General features: G+C 36.7%; 3 protein-coding genes across 7 annotated transcripts in view; 2 read left to right on the forward strand and 1 right to left on the reverse strand.

The window, feature by feature from the left end:
• Nucleotides 1-12,526, reverse strand: part of cib2 (calcium and integrin binding family member 2) — a 34,995-nt gene extending 22,469 nt beyond the window's left edge. The window contains exons 1-2 of one of the 4 annotated variants that reach the window (XM_079602904.1): nt 12,088-12,526; nt 2,998-3,186 (exon numbers count right to left, since the gene is read on the reverse strand). In XM_079602904.1, the coding sequence (XP_079459030.1) occupies nt 2,998-3,048 (51 nt within the window). In that variant the 5' untranslated portion in view covers nt 3,049-3,186; nt 12,088-12,526. Of the gene's footprint in view, nt 1-2,997; nt 3,187-3,261; nt 3,318-10,871; nt 11,077-12,087 lie in introns of those variants that run through there. The other 3 variants (XM_079602906.1, XM_079602903.1, XM_079602905.1) reach the window with 3 other exon arrangements.
• lrrc61 (leucine rich repeat containing 61) lies at nt 4,478-10,460 on the forward strand. Its single transcript, XM_079603611.1, has 9 exons — nt 4,478-4,662; nt 5,858-5,953; nt 6,030-6,176; nt 6,834-6,894; nt 6,980-7,065; nt 7,146-7,211; nt 7,312-7,380; nt 7,901-8,026; nt 8,148-10,460. Exons 1-9 carry the CDS (start codon nt 4,635-4,637, stop codon nt 8,252-8,254), a joined length of 786 nt encoding a protein of 261 aa, XP_079459737.1. The 5' UTR covers nt 4,478-4,634; the 3' UTR covers nt 8,255-10,460.
• idh3a (isocitrate dehydrogenase (NAD(+)) 3 catalytic subunit alpha) lies at nt 11,859-22,336 on the forward strand. 2 transcript variants are annotated; one of them, XM_079602901.1, is made up of 11 exons: nt 11,859-11,991; nt 14,085-14,147; nt 15,425-15,508; nt 16,888-17,002; nt 17,085-17,272; nt 19,655-19,788; nt 19,952-20,054; nt 21,430-21,494; nt 21,584-21,668; nt 21,752-21,904; nt 22,001-22,336. In XM_079602901.1, exons 1-11 carry the CDS (start codon nt 11,965-11,967, stop codon nt 22,082-22,084), a joined length of 1,101 nt encoding a protein of 366 aa, XP_079459027.1. In that variant the 5' UTR covers nt 11,859-11,964; the 3' UTR covers nt 22,085-22,336. The 2 variants fall into 2 exon arrangements, with proteins under 2 accessions (XP_079459027.1, XP_079459028.1); XM_079602902.1 differs by lacking the exon at nt 11,859-11,991 and adding an exon at nt 12,487-12,600.
• The last annotated feature ends 212 nt before the right edge of the window (nt 22,337-22,548 follow it).

Below are 22,548 nucleotides of genomic sequence, written 5' to 3' on the forward strand. Positions count from 1 at the left end.
AGCGCAGCAGGAGAAATTGAGCTCGAGGTAAAAAAAAAAAAAAAAAAAGCGGTGGGTACAAAATGACTCATGACGAAATCTGGTGGGAACCTAGCCTGGTCCTACCAGACTCTAGTACATTTAATTTGTACAGAGAGTCTGGCCACTCTCCATTGACAAGCGTTAACTTCCTTGAAGCCGGGTACTCGGTTGAAGTTTAACACAATTGGATCTGCCCAGAGTCACTCTGGATCTGCCATAACCAATCGCTAACGTTGGGTCGTCGTGACAAAACTTCAACTCAAACTAGCACACGAACTCAACGTCATCATTCTCAGCTCTGTTCGCTGATTGGACCGGTAAAAAATTGACCGGAGAAAACCCACGAGTACACCGCAAACACAGACGACGTGCTGAAGGAAAATTAAAATTGAGCGAAAGTACGTAGGAGAGCGGAGCCAGGCTAGTGGGTACCCACCGTCCCCACCGAAATCGACGCCTATGGAACAACTTTCCAATCGACCAATCATATTTGAGGGTCGATTGGCTTACAACCATGGTTTGGTGCTTCTACATCAGTGTTAATCACCTATCATTTCCCTCTGATTTAAGGGATAAGTTATGGTTAGGTTTAGGGGTAGGGATATGACTACATTTTCAGACAGAAATGTTGTTCTAGGGTCAACAAAATATGTTGATCCAGGAACATGTCTTACTTGGCAAAATCACAGTGACCATATGAGTGGAGCGGTCAATTAACCACTCTCTCTCGCACCGTTGAGCGTGAGAGCCTTTCAAAGTATACTCTTTTTGCCATGACGTGTGGACTTTGGGTGCTTCTCAATACTCAAATTGACGCTTCCTCATTTCCTCGCTTCTCCATCCTCCAGCCCATGAACCAATCAAACTCAGCCATCTTGAAGGGCGTCTTAATTCACTAATTGCACCGCGGGGATTGAGGAGTGAGGAAGCTTCCTGAGGAGTCATGAGCGAGGATACACAGGTGTATACTTCCCTCGCATCCTAAAGGCGTGGAGTTAAGATGATGGGAAAAGAAAATAAGGATGAAGTTGCACGCGCACCGTGGACTCAATAATTGGACTGGATGTGGACCGTGTGCACGGATATCTACGGACCCTCCTAATGATGAAAATTACATCACACGGATCGTGAGCGGACCGTGGCGGAACACACATGGCCGAAGTATACTTTGGGCTTGAGCGATTGAGCGGAGTACACTGGCGTAGAGTAGAAAATTGTGACCATGCTGGTCAGTGTGACCAGTTCATCCCGATTCACTAACTAACGACTTTTATGAACAAGTTCTTTTTAGCGAATTAAAAACATCAGTGCAGCCAGTGTGTTTTGATTCTTGAATAAACAAATCTTATGAAAAAGTTATGTTTAGTGAATCAAAATAATAAAAGCACGACCAGTGTATTAACTATACAGCATGGCCAGTGTAGCCAATTTCTGAAATCAATGATTCTTATGATGATTCTTTGAATGAATAAGAAAGTTTGAATAAGAACCGTCCTGTATGTTCATATTTAAATTAACATCATAACGGACATATCCCCAAGTGGATTTGAATCGAGTCAAATTGAAATTGGAACGGAGTTGACTGATCACCGTTTGGTCACCATTTACAAAACATCTCCTATAGTGTTTCACTGGAACAATTAAGCCATGCGGTTTTGGAAACAAGAAGATATAGTGACAGAATCCTCATTTTTGGATGTCTTCTTTAAGACACATGGATAAGATTTTCCAATGCAAGCATGTTTTCTGCAATATACTCCCCCAGCCTGATTCACTTTTACATGATGAATGACTTGATAAGACTTGGCTGCTCTGAGGAATGAGTCTATCAGCCAAATGGCCAAGCTCCACTGATCCAGGTACGTTCAACCCAGTGATTAAAGAGCACAAGGAGCGGCGGCCATTGTTGCTAACAGCCATTGATCTCCTTGATGCACTTTGATGATTGGCAGATGGGAAACTTACTATTCAAATGTCCTTAATATCTGACTCAGTGAACCAGTTACCTCATATCTATACCAAGATTATTTGTATATATAAATCCATTTTATGTTAATGTTTCACATACTGCTATAATAAAAAATAGGACTTTAAAGAAAGTCCAACAGCTTACTAATCAGAATTAGTTTTCTTAGACTTGTATTAATATTTAAGCGTCTACGAGTCCTTCTAGAAGCTGTAGGCTATGATGTTTCGCCAAAGCATGACAGACTACTGTTACCGAAGACAAAAGCATCTTCTCTTCTCACATGTTTGCGCACGAGGAGGACAGCTTTGGAACAATATGATCAGATGTCTTGAGATATGCCTCAATGCTCAGACCTTACGTGTTACAAAAAGAGCAAATTATATATATGATACGTGATATATGAATATAAATGCAATTGGCTTACTTCTGTGTGTTGACCATTTCGTTTTAAGAACATCATAAAGATTTACCAAACTAAATACTGACATTTTGACTTGTTGAGTTTAAAAAGCTCAACAACAGGTATATATATATATGTCAAACTCATAAATTCCTTGCAAAATCCTACAATCTTCTTACGGTGAAAGACAATAAAGTGGCTTGTATGCCGCAGAACAATAAACTAAGAACAAGGTGAAGCCTCATATAAAATCATACAGACCATCTCTGGGAATAAACTGTTGTCAGAATAAGCTTTTTCTTACAGCCTTAATTTGTATTTATTTATATTTCATACATATATATATGGGCTTATATATATATGTGTGTGTATATATATATAGGCCTATATTCATATATAATTAATGAAATAGATAAATAAAACGTAAAATGAAGAAAAATGTTTCTAAAATAAGCTTTTTTCTTTTTTGATTTTTTGTTGTTGGTCTTTTTATTTAGGCCATAGAGAAAAGAAAGGCTTTTAAAACATTCTTTTACAAAAAACTTGATTTTGTTGCTGTTCTCTTTTATATATGATCTGCAAAGAATTATAAAGACTTGTCTCTTACCTGATAGGCGTCTAGCTGTTCATCAGTAAATATCGTTTGCTTATTACCCATCTTAGTCGAGTGATTTTCCTCTCGTGCAGATGCATCACATTGGTCTTCTCTGTTCTAGGCATTTATGTCCACGGTTTGGCCAGCCGAGAAAATTGGGAGCCAGCATGAAATTTCAGTGCTTCTTGAAGTAGCCTATGCCTGTTGGTGGAAAAGGCGACACTCTCCATAAATACTTAAACAGCTCAAGAAACGTTACACTTGTTTGACGCGTACCGTTCCTGACGCGCGCAGTATGTACTCGTCCTGTCGCTGTTCGCTCTCACTATGACGGAATTCTCAATGAAAATGATTCTTGAACCAACCAACACCTTTTTACCACCAGGGGGCACCATGGAACGCCCAGTATTATATTATATTATATTATATTATATTATATTATATTATATTATATTATATTATATAAATTAATATACACGTTTTATTTAGCCTAGTAATAAATGTAGTCATCTCAATAGCATACAGTAATTACTAATAAAACAAAACAAAACACTCACACAACATATAACTAAAATATTCTAAACAATCACACTGCAAAAGAAGAGCCATTTTTGTTCACCCAAAGAACCTTTCAGTGAACAGTCACTGATAGAACCATTTTTTTTAGAGTGAAAAACATTTTAAAGGGATAGTTCACGCAAAAACGAAACTTCTGTCATAATTTGCTCACCCTCAACTTATTCCAACCCTGTATGAGTTTCTTTCTTCTGTTTAACACAAAAGAAGATATTTTGAAAAATGTTACCAAACAGTTGACGGCACCCATTGACTTCCATATATTTTTCTTCCCTACTACAGAAGTCAATGGGGTCCATCAACTGTCTGGTTACCAACATTCTTCAAAATATCTTCTTTTGTGTTCAACAGAAGAAAGAAACTCATTCAGCAAGTAAGTGATGACAAAAGTTTCATTTTTGGGTGAACTGGCCCTTTAATAGGGCTAAAGAACATTTTCCCACTTTACAGAACCGTTTGTGCAATGGAAAGATTCCATAAATGTTAAAAGCTCTTCGGGGAACCTTGATTTTGTTTTGTTTGATCTTTATTTTGAAAGTGTGGTCTTTAAAGAATATAGCACCAAGTCACTCGTGATTAAAAAACACTGTAATGTTATAAAAACTATTGACAAAATGTTTCGCTAAAGTTTTTGTGCAAATCTTTCTTTATACTTATTCCAATTCTAAAACAAACTTTACATAACAGAAAAATTCTAAGTTTTACATTCCATTCCTAGTTTCCATGACAATATCCTAGTAACCATTACACAAAAACGCTGAAAGGGCAACTTCCGGATGGTGTGAACTTTAAATAAATAATTAATCCCGCGCGTTAATTAAACCAAGAGAACGTTTGAAAGGAAGAAAAACATCAGAGCCGTAAAGCAGGGGGGCAAACAATCCCCCCATTAAAATCATCGCTATATAGGGCAGACATTACAGTGAGGCTCAGGCTAGCCGGAGAGAGCTAACAGTCACACCTGCTCAGATCTGCCCGTGCGCACTGCACACTGTAAATGCCCACCAGCATTTATTACCAAAACATCCATCCCATGCTGTAATCTGCGAATGACTGCATGAATCTCAGCGACCATGGACTCGAAGAGGGAAAAGGACAATGGTGAGTAGCTAATTATAAACGGTGTTTTAAACCTTAGCGCGTGCTAGCAGCGGTAGCTGTCCACACACCGTGGTGCTGATTCACAAAGACTCCTTCTGGGACTAAAATTACATGTATTTTTATTGGATATATTTTGCGGGATATTTCATTGGTCTGGCAGCATAATGAATGCAGCCTTGCATTATAATTTCAGTAAAACAGCATGGCGTCTCCTTCAGGGAATTACTCGCTTGTTGCTCCGTATGTGCACTGAATTAGGGTTCATTAAACACATGATTCGCCTCTGTTAATTAAACCAACTGTTGGTTTGAGACAACTTTTCGTGTTTCCACATAATTTCAGCTATTGTATTTTAGCTCGCATAACTCTTTTTTCAAGTGGGTGCTGTGCGTGTTGCCATGGTCGACTTTAAAATGAATTAGTATAGATTTTATATCCAAGGCAATTCAGTTTGTTAAGTGAATTTATTTTTAAATGTATATGATTCTTCACCTTTTTAGAGTAGGCCTACCGGATTACAGGAAACCAATCCCATAACCATCCCAAGTGTAGTTTTAGTATTATTTATAGGCTATACTTGTAGTATTTATTTTAATATTTTAAAATTCGCTTTATTTTTCACATTTCCCTTTTTCATTTTCAATTTAGTTGGGCTAATTATTTTGTTATGTGCTTTTGTGTGTGTGTGTGTGTGTGTGTGTGTGTGTGTGTGTTTTATATCTATCTATCTATCTATCTATCTATCTATCTATCTATCTATCTATCTATCTATCTATCTATCTATCTATCTATCTGTCTGTCTATAGATTCAAATGGGAATATTTGCATTATTTGCTGTTATTATTTCATTTTTAAATATATAAAAATAAATAAGCAATATAACAAGACATCAAGAAGAAATGACTAATTACATGTAAGGACACAAAGATGTTGTTAAAATGTCAGCATGAAAAGTGAATATTGAACCCAGAGGGAGTTGCGGCTGTAATCCAGTCTTTGAGAGTTAAAGAAAAGCGACACATAAAAGGAGATTAAAACCGTAATCACCATGAATCTTTTAAATCATGTAAAGCCACATTTATAATCTCCCCACAGAAAATACTGAACACACCACAAAGAGCTTTAATACTGTTCGGACTATCAAAAAAATAAATAAAAAAATGCTATAATCACACATTTTCTCCTTATATTCCAGATACAGAATGTGCAAAGATCACCACCGTGCTTCTGAAATCACGCACTGGGGAGTTCGATTTGGAGTCCATCTTGTTTCTTAAACTGAGGAATTTAGGTTAGACAACATTGTAGTGTCTTTGCTGAATACATTCTCACAGTCGCACATAAACACAATCTTGCTTTTTTTTCAGGGATTTATGATCTTGGATGTATAGGAGAGTGTGTAAACCTGGAGAGGCTGGACCTCTCTGGAAATAACATCACAAATCTGGGGCCTCTTTCACCTCTACGAAGACTTCTCGTTCTTAACTTGTCAGCTAATAGAATCTCAAATTTAGGTAATGATTATTTCAACCTTAAAGAGGCTATCAGTAGAATTCAGAAAGCCTTGTTATTAGCAAAATCAGTGGCTGTTAAATGAACTGCAGCCAGCAACTTATGCTAATAAGAGCGATGTTTAGATGAATATGTAAATATGTGCAGCACGCTTTCCTCTCAATAAAAAAATAACACGCAACAAAAATGACAGCCTTTGTTCATAGCGATGGGATATGTTTGCACTAGCTCTGCAATTCACCGGCATCATGTCGATAGATGAGGTAATTAAATACAATATTGTGATAGTTTGATTATAAAGAATATTTGAGACTATAGACTAAATAGATCTGGCTATGTGAAACACTAGTTTGAATTAATCCCATTTCTTTTATCTCGTTCAGCATTATCCTTTACATTGAAATAATTCATTTCTAATGATTTTCCTGGCAAAAACGTTCAGAGTTCTTTACATAAATGTCAGTCTACAGGCTTTCATAAATAACCTAGGAAGTCTGGGAAGGTCTCGTTTTTTTGTTTCTTTACAAGCTGGTCACACATTGGCAAAAAAAAAGCGATTAATATATGAAAATGATTTTATATAGCCCGTTTAATCTGATTACACTGTATATAAAAATCAGTTATATCTGACTTTTAGAGTTGATCATGTCTCTTCTCAGAACCCCTTTCCAGCTGTGAAAGTTTACAGAGTTTGAATGTCGCTGGTAATGTGATACCGAGGTAAGCCACCTTTTTTTAGCTACTCACATTTATCTGCTTTCCTATCCACCTTTTCAATATGAAACATATTGATTTGCACCTACAGTGTTGATAATGTCCATGCACTCAAGTCTTTAAGAAAGCTGGAGAGCATCAGACTGAAGGACAACACCTATAATTACACCAATCCAGGTTAGCAGGTTTCTGGCTTTACTTTAATAAATCTTGTTGGCACTCAAAACATTTCTTCATTTTGATTTATTTTGCTATAGTCTGCAAGAGTTCATCATACCGAACTATTATTCTAGAAATGTTCTCAAACTTGAAAGTGTTGGATGGTGAGTTTTTCATTTTATTTTGCTAAACACTTTTTCAGAAAATGTTGTACTGTACTCAGTCTAGCAAGTTATCATATTCTCTTTTAATGTGTTATTTAAGGTGAAAGGGTGGTAGGACGTGGAAGTGACTTATATCAACTATGCAAAGACATTGATGAGACTATTAAAGGTACTTGCTGGAATTTAAATCCTGTTGCACTTGTGCACTGATGCACTTGTGTTTCGTTTTGTGTTTAATATGATAATATGCTTAACACAAAAAATAAATATTTAAACGATATACATTTTTTTGGGGTGAAACATATTTGATTAATTAGTGCATTAATTTGAAAATATCCCGGTCGCAACGTTGAGCCCCCAGCATGAAGGCTGTCCCTCCCTCAGGCTGATGTCCAACAAAGTGGCCTTGAGATGGACGACCCAGAGTTGGGAGCTGCTCTGAGACAGGAGGTGGTGATCACACCACTCCTTCCCCTGGAGGAGAGCCGGGCGGAGAATCTTTTGTTTCATTTAAAAGAGTTTATTTATGTTCTTACAGACCCCAAGCATTTTTCTCATTTCTTAATGTATTACTTAATTACATTTTACTTCATTACTTTTAAAAAATAATATTTTTTCTCTGTTATGAGACTCTGCCGATATACTGCATCTAAATGTTCTATAATTATTATTTTCTCTTTCATTTGTAGCAGGCATGTATAAAAATGGCCAACTGCCTGAGGTGCCAGAGACCAAACGTTGGGTGGAGGATGGTTTTTGGGAGATAAAGAGATCAAACAATGCAATTGTTGATGAAGCCTATAAACAGTTCAGTGGTATGGGCTAAACTCATGTACATTAATCATAATCAATTTCTTAAACATTCTTTAAACACATCATCAGCAGTCACACTTTCAAAGCATTGATTTAATATGCCTTCGGTAACCATCTCAACAGATGTTCTTCATGAATGCAGGCTCCTGAATAGTCGAGCAGCACATGTGATCTCACAAAACGAACGGACCTTCAGCCTCAAGAACCAACCAAAGCAGTATGCCGTTTGAATCCGTGAATCTCTCCATCTAATTATGTTTCCATAAGAATGCATCTGTTTTCCACAGCTTTTTCTATGTATTTTTAAATGTCCATAAGCTTGATGCATCACCGGTGCCAGAAATCCAATATGCTCCGTGTTGCCTGCAGTGTGAGGGTTTAGTTTTTTGTAACTACACTTGAGTTCTTTCTGATTTTCCACCATTTAAAGCAGTGGTTCTCAACCAGGGTGCTGCAATGAACTTCTAAGGGGGGGCTCAGATGACTTGAAAATAAGCTAAAACAACAGCAAAATCAAGATATGTCTTTGTATTTGGTTATTTTTATATCGAAGATACACAGATGAGCCAAAACATGACCATCTGTCTAATATGTTGTTGGTCCTCCGCATGCTGCCAAAACAGCACCAACCCACGAGGTATGGACTTTACAAGACCCCTGAAGGTGTCCTGTGGTATCTGGCACCAAGAACAAGACCAGGATCAAGATCCTTCAAGTCATGTAGGTTACAAGGTGGAGATGCCGTGGATCAAAATGGTTGGTTCAGCAGATTCCACAGATGCTCAATTGGATTGAGATCAGGGGAATTTGGAGGCCAGGGCAACACCTTGAACTCTTCATCATGTTCCTCAAACTATTCCACACAATGTGTGACAGGGTGCATTATCCTGCTGGAAGAGGCCACTGCTATCAGGAAACGTCATTGTCATGAAGGGGTGTATCTGGTCTGCAACAATGTTTAAGTAGGTGGCACGTGTCAAATTTATGTCGACACGAATGGCTGGACCCAGGGATTCCCAGCAGAACATTGTCCAGAGCAACATGTACATGGCCGTCCACGTGATGTAAAAGAAAACGAGACTCATCGGACCAGGCAGCCTTCTTCCACTGCTTCAAGGTCCAGTTACGACGCTTGCGTGCCTATTGTAGGTGCTTTCGACGGTGGACGAGGTCATCACAGGCAGTCTGATGGGTCGGTGGCTATGCAGCCCCATACTCAGCAGAGTGAGATGAACTGTGTCTTGTGACTCCCCAACCCTGCTTGTGTTAAAATCTGTCTAACAGTCCTGTCTAATACGATATTAGATAAAACTGTTATACATAGAAAGTAGAATGTAAAAAGGTCGTATTTGAATATATTAGCGTATGCAGCATGGTTTATGCCCAGTGTTACTAGTGAGCAGAAATACATAATCATGCTTCGCTTGGTCCCCTCAAAGTTGCGTAAAAAAAATTTTTTTCCGTAGCGTAAAATTTAAGAGGTCCATCTATCACTGTTTTCCATGTTCGTAGATTTAGTTTCTGGAGAAAATATATAGGCTATAATCTGTGTGTTTACACAGCTTTTTAAAAAATGGCGGGTCCTGGTGTTTCGCTTGCGTTCGGCCAATAAGCGTACACTAATGTCACTGGTAGTTCCTATAGTTCTGGTTTAGACCCTACTCTGAAGTAGGAGCTAAATTAGTTCCTCCAAAAGGAGTTCATAGAACTAAAATCGCTCCTAGTTCCTGCGGTGTGAACACGTTAAAAAAACAGGTACTTCCGTCCGCCTTGTTTGCTTACCATATCTACCTAGAACTTGATTTGTGGCCTTGTTAAGAGATGATCAATTATATTTGCTTCACCTGTGACTGGTTATAATGTATTGGCTCATCAGTGTACATCTTTCTAGTTATGTTAAGCTCTAAAGCTCTATATTTCAGTACATTGTGAGTGAGGAGGGCCTTCAAGTATCGTTGGGGACAATAGGGGGTCTTGAAGTCAAAAGGTTGAGATCCACTGGTTCAGAGAGACTGATACTGTAGTTACCCCTAATCCAATTTGATCACTGTCTCAGGATGTTCAGAATCAAGACAATTCCTCTTTGCACTCCTAAAACAATGCTGTATTTAACATTATGCTTTTAAATTATGCTTAAAATGCTGCTATTTGTATATTTCCTAATGGTAATGCACTTATTGTGTACCATTGGTATTGTTTATTAACCACTTCTGATGCTTTCCCATGTTGCTCTTCTTGTTTACAATTTTTAGAGAATGCTTTTTGCCTTTTTATTCTATGCCTAATGTGGACAATTTTTTGTACATTGCTTGTTTTCATATGGTATTTTTTTTCTTTGCTCAAGCAGCTTTTTGTTTTAAAATACATCTAAATTGTATGACATATGATCATCTTTGTATTTACATTTTGTTGGATAAAGTACGGTACATTCATGCTAGATATCCCTGTGTCTATGTTTATTCATCTTACAAGTAATGTAAGCTGACTATTAAAAAGACTCAGGCCTGATTTCACAGACAGGGCTTAGAGTAAGCCAAAGTCCATAAAAAATAAAAAAATAAATATATATATATATAGCCTTTTTTAATATATAAAAAAACATCTACAGTCTTTGATTAAGCCAGGAGTAGTAAATCGTTAAAATATGACAGTAGCGTTTATAAATGTGCCTTAGAAAAATAAAAACTTTACTGTTGTGCATCTTGAAACAAAACAATGGCAGTGCAAGATCCTTTCAGTTAAGACAAACGTGCATTTTAGTCCCGAGTATTTAAATGGTTAAATGGTATTTAAATGGTTCAAGTGAATGTTTACTCAAAAACAAACATTCTGTCATCATTTACTCACCCACACATGTTGTCCCAAAGTATTTCTGTCTTCCATGGGATAGGCTACTAAAGGCAGAATGATCTGAATTATGCCAGAATTTTCATTTTTGATTGAACTATAGCTTCTATTTTGCACAAATAAGGTATAAAATATCGTTGTGAACACATTCAAGAAAACATCTCCACCTTGTGGTCTATATACATACATCGGTCTAGTCAATACAGGGACTAAACGTAAAAGTTGTCCACCTCACGAATTATTTTCTTTCCTAAAGGTAACTCGCTCACTAAAAAAAAAAATCGTTTTGATCATAAGGGAAAAAAATTCACGTTGTAAAAAAATAAAATAGAAAGGGGGGGAAATTCTAGAAAATGTACAGTGACATCCAGTGCAGTAGGGGGAGTGCAACAAAAGCATGTGCGTTCAGCATGTCAGAGTTTTCATCTTTACAGCTGCATCTGGCTGCATGCAGATCAGCGGGCCTGTACATATCGGGTACATATGGTTGCCAGATTTATCTAAACCCCCATTTGCAGTCTGCAATTTTGAAAATCGAATCCCCATTGAATAAAAAAATTAAATAAAAATGATATATTATATAGGCGGCTAGGCCTATATATAAATATATAAACTGGGGTTTTAAAACCAGGGGGCCGCAATTAAGGGAGTGATATGGGGTCTGTGTTTAGAGAAACAAAGTGTATGTTTTGTATAAAACAATAACAATAAATAATACAAAATAATCAATGATTAAACTAACAAATGAAATTCATTAATTTGAATTAAAAAATAAATGTATTAAAAAAAATAATGCATGATCAGTAGAAAAACATAATAATATAGCCTAACTTAATCAAATAATATAAACTAAATAAAATACAAATAATTTGGTCTTTATGGATGAAAATATATAGTTACAAATTAAGGCTCTCGCACCATAATTGTCATATTTTGCGGTCCGTTTCATCTAAGATTGAAAACCCTTGCCGCAAGGTAAAGCATATTAGTCTAGGTAAAATCTGGCAACCCGAGATACTCATAGCAAAGGATGAGACACCCGATAGCTGCTGCATTGAGTTAGTAGTATTCGCAAGATCACGATAAGCACAGGATGGCTGGAAACGCGTGGAGGTCAACGGTAAGCACTCTATTATATGACAACCCTCCGTTATAGCAGTCCGTGTGCTGTTATGCATGCTATGACTGTGTACTATGAATGCAAGTATATACTTACCGTACGCTGAAAAAACAACGTTGCGTTGCATTAGAGATGCCACAGCGGCCCTGTACTGCATGCCCTTCACACAGGCACTTACATGTTTAACACATCTAACAGCTCCCAGTCAACTCATATACTAGTCTTTTAACACATGAGTGATGAGTGTAAGAGAAGTTATGAGAATAAGACGATGCGTTTTGAATCACGCCCGAGTCAAACGCCACAGATGTTCAACACCACTGCAGTCATCCTCCATCATCACTTTATTGTGTTTAATAGCCCAAAGAGTAAATAAACTCAGCTAGTAAGACAGCAAGGTCAGGTTGTGGTAATTTAAAACGACATTCTTGCCTTTTCAGCTTCTAAAACTTCTCGAGAGATTCGGCGTGCGGATAAGTGACTCGAGCGGGACTCCGGAAGTAAGACGCGCATCTCAGTTCAGTCAGTTAGCTTCAACGCGTTAGCTTGCAGTGGGTTGTTATAGTCATTGAAGATGGCAAATCTGACGTGGACATTAAAATAGTCACGGTGAGATAGTTTATAAACGAGCTTAGCTGATTTACATCAGCAAGGAGATCCATTAACGCCAACTTAACTAACCAACCACCAGCTGAGGGATGAAGGTCACCTCGACATGTTGGCTTCATGAATGCAGTAACACCAGAGCTGACTGATGTCACGACTTAATTTATGAGTTTCCCTCATTAACTTAATGTTATAGTTATTCTAGAACATACAATCATGGATATAAGTGATAAGGACATGACAAACATGCAGAAGAACCGTTTAGTGTCCTTCAGAAAGACAGACTGGTGTTTTTAACATACAAAAATGGCTTCTAATGTAGTTTAGATTCAGATTACTAATATTAGAAGGATAAAATATAAAATAGCTATGCATATGGAGTGAGACATTAGCTCTAAAAATCATCATAATTAATAATTATTTCCACAGATGGCTCTAAATGTGTTCAAACTTAAGCCACATATTTAAAATGTATGAATGTTATTGCAAAATATGAAACATTCTGGCATCTTCAAGAAAAAAAAAAAGAATACTAGCCTACTACTAACGTTTTTCAAAACTAACTACTTTTCTTACAAGGGGCTTGCTAAGAATTCACCTGAGGTGGCAAAAACGTACTATTGTCTTAATTTTTAATCTCTATTGTTTTATAATGAGCACTATTTGTATTTCAACCAAAAATTCTGTCAATTACTCACCCACATGGTTTCCAAACCCTTAAGTCTTTTGTTCATCTTTGAAACACAAATGAAGATATTTAAAATCTGAGAGATTTCTGTCCCTTTAAATTAAATGACATTCATTCATTTTTGAGTGCCATTGTGAATTAAAAATCATTTGTATATTTTTTTTGTGGGAAATGTCCTAATACCTTTTGGTTCACCGGTTTATGGCATCACTCTCTCACAGTACATTGCTTTCTCAAAAAAAACAAAAACAAAAAAAACAATCCTAGTAATGTCCCCATCAGATATGCTGTCTTTTTTGGAGGGGTTTGCTTAAAGAAAATCCTTGTCATTTGTGTTTAATCATCAGTGACCAGAACTTTGAAGTGTTGACAATGCAGATTTGTGAAACTACACCCTTCATTTTACACCAGGGATGAGTAATAACTTCCACCTAATCACGTAGATAATTGGCAAAGATTTGCATTGGTTTAATCGTTTGGCTTCAGGATGGTCCCTGGTGTAATTCACCTTTTACCTTGTCGCCTTAATTGGACTTGCTGCATTGTCTGTTCAACAAAACACTTAAAGTTTGCATGCAGAGTTAATCGGATCAGATTAAGTCTGGCTCAGTCTAATTAACTGCTTAAGCTACTGCGTGCTGCAGTGAACATCAGCCATAGTGGCAGTCGCATTAAACGCAGCGCTTTTTAAAAACGCATGGCCAATAGAATGTTTGGGCTTTGTGTATTGGGTAGTGTCAGCTTGATTGATCTTCCAGTGTTATTGATCTGTTTGTACCTTTTGAAATCGCCTCTGCAGGTGTCCCGGGTAATAGGAGCCATAAAGACTCAGACCCCACAGCCCAGAACCTTCTCTAGAGGGGTAAGTTGAATTTAACTCTCACTGCTGTACCATCATTTGTGATGACACAGTTACTTAATTAACTCAACTATATGGATAACACTAACAAATCTATAGATTGTTCACCCAAAAATGAAAATTCTTGCATCTTTAACTCTCAAGTTGTTCCAAACCTGTATGATGAACACAAAGAAAGATATTTTGAAGAATACGGGTAATCAAACAGTTGCGGGGCATCGTTGACTTTGATAGTATGGAGAGAGAAAAAATACTATGGAAGTCAAATGTTCAAGTAACGTTAATAAAATATTCTGTCAAAGTTATCTAGTTTTTTGTAATGTTCTCAAAATGTTAGGCAAACGTCACTTATACATCGTCCATGGAGGTTTTTTCCTGAAACGTTTTACTACTACGCATTTCAGAATATTAGGAGAACATTTAAAAGTAACATTTCAATAATGTTTGAAGAATGATAATGGAATGTTTCTCTAATGTTCACATAACCAAAAAAAAAAAAAAAAAAAAAACGTTTTAAAACATTTTCTAAAAAAATTACAATTTTATATTCAGAAATAACTTTTATATAATTGGAACGTTAGCAAACCGTTCTAAGAACATATTTTTCTTAGCTGGGAATGATGCATATGAATGTAGTTTGTGGTCCAGTTTTGGTTGGTATAATGTACGGTACATGCTCACTTTTCTTAATCATGAACAGAATTTCAAAACTTAATGTAATTTAAGTACCGGTACATCAATTGCCACAAACCATTTTTTTTTTTTAAATAAGTTTTAATATGTTAAAACTATTAGGAAAATTGAATTTGATATCATAAATTTAAAGTCGATTATATAGTGACCTCAAGTATAGAAATATGCACACTTTGACAAGTAAAATGTTCTAAGTAATCATCAATATAATAAAAGGGATGGTAAATGGTCAGTTTTACATATCCAAAAGTACTCTGAAAAGCTTAATGTTCAGCTTTGGGGTAAGCATGAATCATAAAAGAAGTCTCAAACATTAATTTTGCAGCCTGCTGAAAATATGTAGTTGTGGAAGTTACACACAAAGGCGTTGGCTTTTTGGCACTAGCAACCGTACTCAAAACATGCTGCAAAATAATTTGAGTTATTAAAAGTTGTTCTGGAGACATTAGTTATAGGAGCCTGCAGTTCAAACTTGAAGAACTTTAGTACTTTTGTAGTGAAATCCTCAAATATATGTAGAAGCCTCTTAGGAGAAGAAGAATTTTCCGATTATTTTATTTATTTATTTTTGTGCTTTATTTTGACAGATTCAAACTGTAACGTTAATTCCTGGAGATGGAATCGGCCCCGAGATCTCCACTGCCGTAATGAAGATATTTGAAGCAGCAAAGGTACGGATCTGTTGTTTTACTCTTCGGGAATTCAGCTTAGGCTGCAAGTTGCAACAAGTGCATTGAGGGACTATTATACTTTTAACCCCTTTTGTGCACTGCTTTCAGTCTTAGACGAGAATTCAGCACATTTGTGTAAATATTTGCCCACAACTTGAATAGTGCAGTTGTATTTAAAGTCACCATGAATTCAAAATGGATTTTTTTTTTTTATGTAATATTGTAGGATTTATTTTAAATGATTTATCCGTGCACATCATTATTTTTTTAATTTGTGTGCCCTTGTAGTCTTTAACCAAAATAACTTCCCCTATAAAGTCACCTTTATTTATATGGTGCTTTTTACAATACATATTGTACAGTGATAACAGGGAAGTAATGCAACAAAGTTTGTTTTGGCTGTAAAGCAGCTCTTGAATAAAATGGTGTCATAGTCCAGCTTAAGGAAGTTTAGTGATGGTTCATTTTTGTTACAAAGAAGTGATTAATTTAGTCCATTTTATATATACAGCAGCTCTGGAGAAAGCAGTGATGTCATCATCCAGCTCAGTTCAGATATCATACAATGGTATCAATTCAGGCAGATCAATAATATTGTTGAATATTAAGTGTCCCCAACTAAGCAAGCCAGAGGCGACAGTGGCAATGAACCCAAAACACCATAAGTGGCAGAATGAAGAAGAAAAAAACTGGTTCAGTCGAGGGGCCAGTTCTCTTCTGGCCAACCTACAAACAGTGTATGATTATGATTCAGGCAGAATTATAGCCTAGGTCAGAAGTCAGGTTGGATCGGAACATTCAGAATAATTAATATCCAGTTTCATCTGGTTGAAGATCAGATTCATAACGGCGATATGGAGACGGGTTTGTTGAGGATTTGTGCCACTGGCTGTCGTGTCGCTGAGGCCTTCATAGGAGAGAGTCTAGTTGACATCATCTCTGCCGACACTTCAGGGATGCGTTGTGGTCGAGTCTAGGCGCAAGTCCATAATCTGATCTGAATACGGCCCGGATCCGGCTGACTACGGTAACCTCGGGATAAAAAGAGAGACTAACATTGGCGTAGAGGTCATTCTTTTTAAGTACATCGGGTGTTATAGGAAGTGTTCCCGGTTCCGGCTGACCTAGTTTATGCAGACTAACAATCATTTAACTGATATGAATCATAGAAATTGTTAAACTGACAGAGTGTGTCTGAGGGCAGGACAACCTGTCACTTACATGAGATCGACCAATAGCAAACCAGAACCATCCAATCAATTCCCGATGGACAAAATCAAAATTTCACTCGGATATGTCACAATAGGGAAGGAAAGACTATCGCAATTTTAGTTTCATGTCAACTTTAAAGCGACATTGTTACCTTTTTTCTCAATCAGGCCCCTATTCAGTGGGAAGAGAGAAACGTCACCGCCATCCAAGGTCCTGGAGGCAAATGGATGATCCCTTCTGAGGCTAAAGATTCGATGGACAAAAACAAAATTGGGTTAAAAGGTAAACTTGACAACTCTCTCACATCAGTCGAATCATTATAGTGTTAACGAAACTCACACAGTCAATTTCCATTATATTTCAGGCCCCCTGAAGACGCCAATTGCTGCCGGACACCCGTCCATGAACCTGCTGCTAAGGAAGACCTTCGACCTGTATGCCAATGTGCGTCCTTGTGTGTCCATCGAGGGCTACAAGACGCCTTACACCGATGTGGATCTGGTCACCATCAGAGAAAACACAGAAGGAGAGTACAGTGGGATTGAACACGTGGTATGTATGTGCGCCCATCTGTATTTCAAACTATTTAATCAGTACCTCAACCAAACCAGAGCTAGTTGTTCTTATTCTTTTGATTTCTGCTGCAGAGATCTGCAGTTGCAGGAACAAGTATGTGAATACTTGGACATTTTACATGGATTTATGTATTATTTAAAAGGTCAGATCCAAATCTGATCTCCAATTAAGTCACACCAATAGACATTATCTGTGTCTGAATTTGCATACTATATAGTAAGTACTACATTTGGTTTTGAAACTTGCTTCGTGACCGTTAAAGTACGTTCTACATAGTATGAATGAAATTCAGATGTACTGCATCCGTCATGTAGTCACTGTCATGTGACCTACGTGTCAATTGCATCGCTTCACTGCCATTCACAAATCCTCTCCCGTGGCCTCATGGGATGGTTAAGTGTCCATTGAATGCACACTTCAGAATCTAGAAGTAGTTAGGACTGGTTCACACATAACACATTTTTTGAGACTCAATGTGTTTTGTTTTTTTAGTTGAACTTTTAACTTGAGTGCCGCAATTTTAGAACTTCACATCATGCAAAAAAAAAAAAAAAAGCTGTGAGCGCAATGGTCAAACACGTCCGTCTAGTGAATGTTTACTTTGAAAAACAATGGAAAAGCAGTGTAGTGGAATGGAAACAGTCATTCTGTGTAAACGGCCCCTCGGTCATCTGGGTATTTTTCAAAGTTTTGTGAATACTTTGAATTCAGACATACTAGTTGGCTCACATACAGATTTTTCTGCCTACTATATAGTATGGAATTAGGCATATATATATATATATATATTTTTTTTTTTAAATTCAGTTTAGCAGTATTCCTGATATTTGGTGTGAATCGCTGTCTTAAGGTCATGCCAAAGCATCGCAGTCAGGTTGTCATCAGGATATGGGGTTCATATACTTTTTCCTGCAACTGTACATTTCTACCCCTTTAGTGCTTTAGGCCTAGTATACAACAATAGGATGACATTTGACCTTTGAGGTCCTGATTGGCTCCCTTCACAAATGTCAAAGGTCATGCTATTGTCATCTAATACTATCTTAACCAGTTTTTCACGCAGTGCTAGCGGGAATTCAGGGGGCACAGCTCATATTTCAGTGCTGTTTATTCTTTAGGTAGGTGCCACACGGTCGCTATAATTCAGTTGTCTCTGGTCCCACTCCATAGTGTGTCAAAGTGTTACGTGAAATGACCTTCAGGTCGACACATTCCATTCATACGATCTTCCCTTTGTCTGTTCACGTTATTCAAAGTTTAAACATGTACACTACCATTCAAGAGTTTGGGGTCAGTACATTTTTTTTTGGATGAAATGGATTTATTTTGTAAGGATGAATTGAAATTAAAGTGATGGTAAATACTTTAATAATTGAACTTTCTGTTCATTAAATAATCCTGATTTTTTTTTTATCATGGTTTACACCAAAATATTAAAGGGATAGTTTGCCCTAAAATGAAAATTAAGTCATCATGTACCCACCCTGATTCAATATGCCCTTCTTTCTTTTATGGACCACAAAAGGAGAATCTTTTTTTTATTTATTTTTTATGTCTCGTTTGCACTCGTTTATATAATGGCAGTAAATAGTGAGCAGCATCAAGCTTTTTAAAAGAAGACACAAAAATATCACTGAATGATCCCAAGCGTCACATGCCACATGCGCACACACCCTACATTTTCATTATAGGGTGAACTATCTGTTTTCATCATTGATGATAATAAGAAATGTTTCTTGAGCAGCAAATCAGCATATTATTATGATTTCTGAAAGATCATGTGACTAAAGACTTGAGTAATGATGATGAAAATTCAGCTTTGATCACCGGAATAAATTACATTTTAAAAATATATTCAAATAGAAAACAGTTATTTTTTAAATTAATTTTTCACATTACTTTTTTTTTTTTTTTTTTTTTTTTACTGTATTTTTTATCAAATAAATGCAGACTTGAGCATAAGAGACTTCTTTCAAAAACATAAAAAGCACCAACCCTAAACATTTGAACAGTAGTCTAAATTTAAAAATCACGTTTCTTGAATTTTCTTAAAACCCCCAAACTTTTGAATGGTTAATGTATATGATGTGGTATATGATGTGGTTGTGTACATAAAACCTTGAGTTGCCTTATAGATCAAGTCCATCGAATGAAACTTGTTGTGCAAAACTTAAATCTTTGTATAGCAGTACACCAATAGTTTGTTTAGCAGTCATCATATCTTGCCCTTTTGTATGAACTAACCCGACTCTGTTTTTTTTTAACCTAAACTTGGTAAAGTTAAAAGATAAAGTGGTGTGAACAAAATCAGTTGTGGTTATCACAATATTAAATGTGCTCTATTTTCACCTGAATCAGATTGTGGATGGAGTTGTGCAGAGTATTAAACTGATCACAGAGGATGCCAGCAGACGCATCGCTGAGTATGCATTTGAGTACGCCAGAAATAACCAAAGAACCAGCGTCACGGCTGTTCACAAAGCCAACATCATGTGAGTTTCACCCTTGACTAGAAATGTCACAAATCACATAGTAACTTTGTAGCTATGACAAATTACTATATAACAGGAGTTTTTTTTCACTGGTAACAAATGTCTTATTGGATGTAAAATAATTTGTATATATAAAGATGCTGAATTCAGTGATGTCTTCTAGGCGAATGTCTGACGGTCTGTTTCTGCGGAAGTGCAGAGAGGTTGCTGAGAATTTCAAGGATGTGAAATTCACAGAGATGTATCTGGATACTGTCTGTCTCAATGTATGTACACAAGACAACTTCTTTCATTAGGCCTTTTCTACTCATTTTGCAACTGGGAAATGCTTTTGATGTGCTTTTTGTAATATATACATTATATGTATATAGTGCTGGGCAACAATTAATCGCATCCAAAATAAATGTTTGTGTTTACATATTATATATATATGTGTGTGTGTACTGTGTATAATTATTTTGTATATATAAATACACACACATGCATGTATATATTTAAATATTTGAATGTATCTACAGTATATATATTTCTACATAGTTTATATTATATATAAATATAAACATTTTATATATAAATAACACATGCACATATGTGTGTATTTATATATACAAAATAATTATACACAGTACACACACATATTTTATGTAAACACAAACTTTTATTTTGGATGCGATTAATCACGATTAATCGTTGCCCAGCAATATTATATATATATATATATATGTATATTAGGGGTGTAATGCTTCTCGGTAAAGTAAAATCGAATCACACAAATCACTTGCACCGCGGTTAATCATAAATCTGACGACGCATCTATAATATGGTTTATTGAAAATAACGCGTAAAACAGACAGACAAAGTTCTGCTAATGCATGTTTCTGTCGATGGATACACATTCTGGGTTCCCAATACATTACAACAGCGATGACCAAAAAAAACCGTTGACAAATCTTTGGGCCTATTTAGACCTGATCACTTCTTGCATTTTACATTTTTCATCGGTACCATATGACGCATGTTGCTAAGGCAACATTTCTAATTTCATTCGATTCAAGTTTTTCAATAATAGTAAAATGGGAACGTTTTTTAAGTTTAAAGGTGCTGGATGTACGTTTTTGACTGTACTAAAGCATAAAAATACCATATGTTTGTAGTTGTTTAGGAAACATGCTGAGTTCACAAACTCGTTTCTCTGAGAGAGAAAAAAACCTTCTACAGGCGGTTATTCTACTTTGAAATGTGCATTCCGTTTTGGAATGTCTGTTTTCGTTTTAGTCTGTGCCATAACGCACGTTGCCAATTTACCCAATAGTATTTCGCCACCACAGGTTGCCTGTTGGCGGAAGCATATTACAGCCATGGAGGCTAGCGAACAAACTGGGTCAGATATCGCAGATTCTACCCGACCTAAAAAGCCTCAGCACCCATCTAAAAATCTTTATGAACGGTAGCATAATAAAATCGATATCAACTCATTATATCAAACAGTATAAAGTATTTAATGCGATTACATCATAAGTAACTAATTATATTACAGACGGGAAAAGTAATCAATTACTTGGTTATACATTACACACACTGCCCAGTATTCAGATTATTTTCATCAAAGCATTAAGATCTTTGCAATGTGATTATTCATAGATGGTGCAAGATCCCTCTCAGTTTGATGTGCTGGTAATGCCTAATCTATATGGCGACATCTTGAGGTGAGTCGGTATAAAGCATCATATAATATTAAACGTGATATGATTATCTTTAGACTGCAACTCTCACCAGCCTTTGGTTTGTCTTTCAGTGATCTGTGTGCTGGATTGATTGGAGGCCTTGGAGTCACTCCCAGCGGGAACATCGGAGCCAATGGTGTTGCCATATTTGAATCGGTATGTGTTGGATGCTGGAATAGCTGTACAATGGAGTGATCAATTAGTATCATTCCATTTATCATAATTCTTGTGTGTGTTAGGTACACGGAACTGCCCCTGATATCGCAGGCAAAGATCTGGCAAACCCTACCGCCCTTTTGCTGAGTGCCGTCATGATGCTGCGTCACATGGGACTGCACGGTTACGCTAAAAAGATTGAGACCTCCTGCTACGACACCATACGGGACAAAAAGGTAGGATCAATTATTAGTGATCTTTGGGCATGAATATGAATTTCCACCATCAAGACAGATCTTGATGCTTACATCTATTGTCTTTATATCTTCCAGCTTCTGACCAAAGACCTTGGCGGAAACTCTAAGTGCTCCGAGTTCACCGATGACATCTGCCGACGAGTTAAGGACATGGAATGAGGCTTTTCTAAATGTCTATGTTTGGATCTCATGCCTAAAGAACTGACAGTCAAAAAAAACATGAAATTAATCTTCGTATCATACCGTATCTGATATCTGCGCACAATTCTACTAAGTGTCTGAATTTTTGTTTCTCCAGAACCGCAAAGCACTGTCTTAAATTCTTGTTCTACGGTGACTGTATTTGTGAGTTGTTTTAATCTGTAAAAAAGGAACTACATAATCTAAGATAAACCGTATTTATTGACTGGACATTTTCTCTGGTTTAATATTGACAACTTGCCTTTCTGTCACATGACAGGAATAATCTTGTCCAAGTATTAGGGGCTGAAATACATACGTGTTTTTTTTTCTCTTTAAAGTGTGTTAAATCCGTAAAAAAAAAGAGAGTGAATAGATGTTTCACATTTTTATGCTTGAGCTTTTACATCAGCTATGAACTTTGCATTATGGTTAACAATTAA

This window comes from Phoxinus phoxinus, assembly GCF_949152265.1.
Source record: "Phoxinus phoxinus genome assembly, chromosome: 25".
Classification (NCBI taxonomy): Eukaryota; Metazoa; Chordata; class Actinopteri; order Cypriniformes; family Leuciscidae; genus Phoxinus; species Phoxinus phoxinus.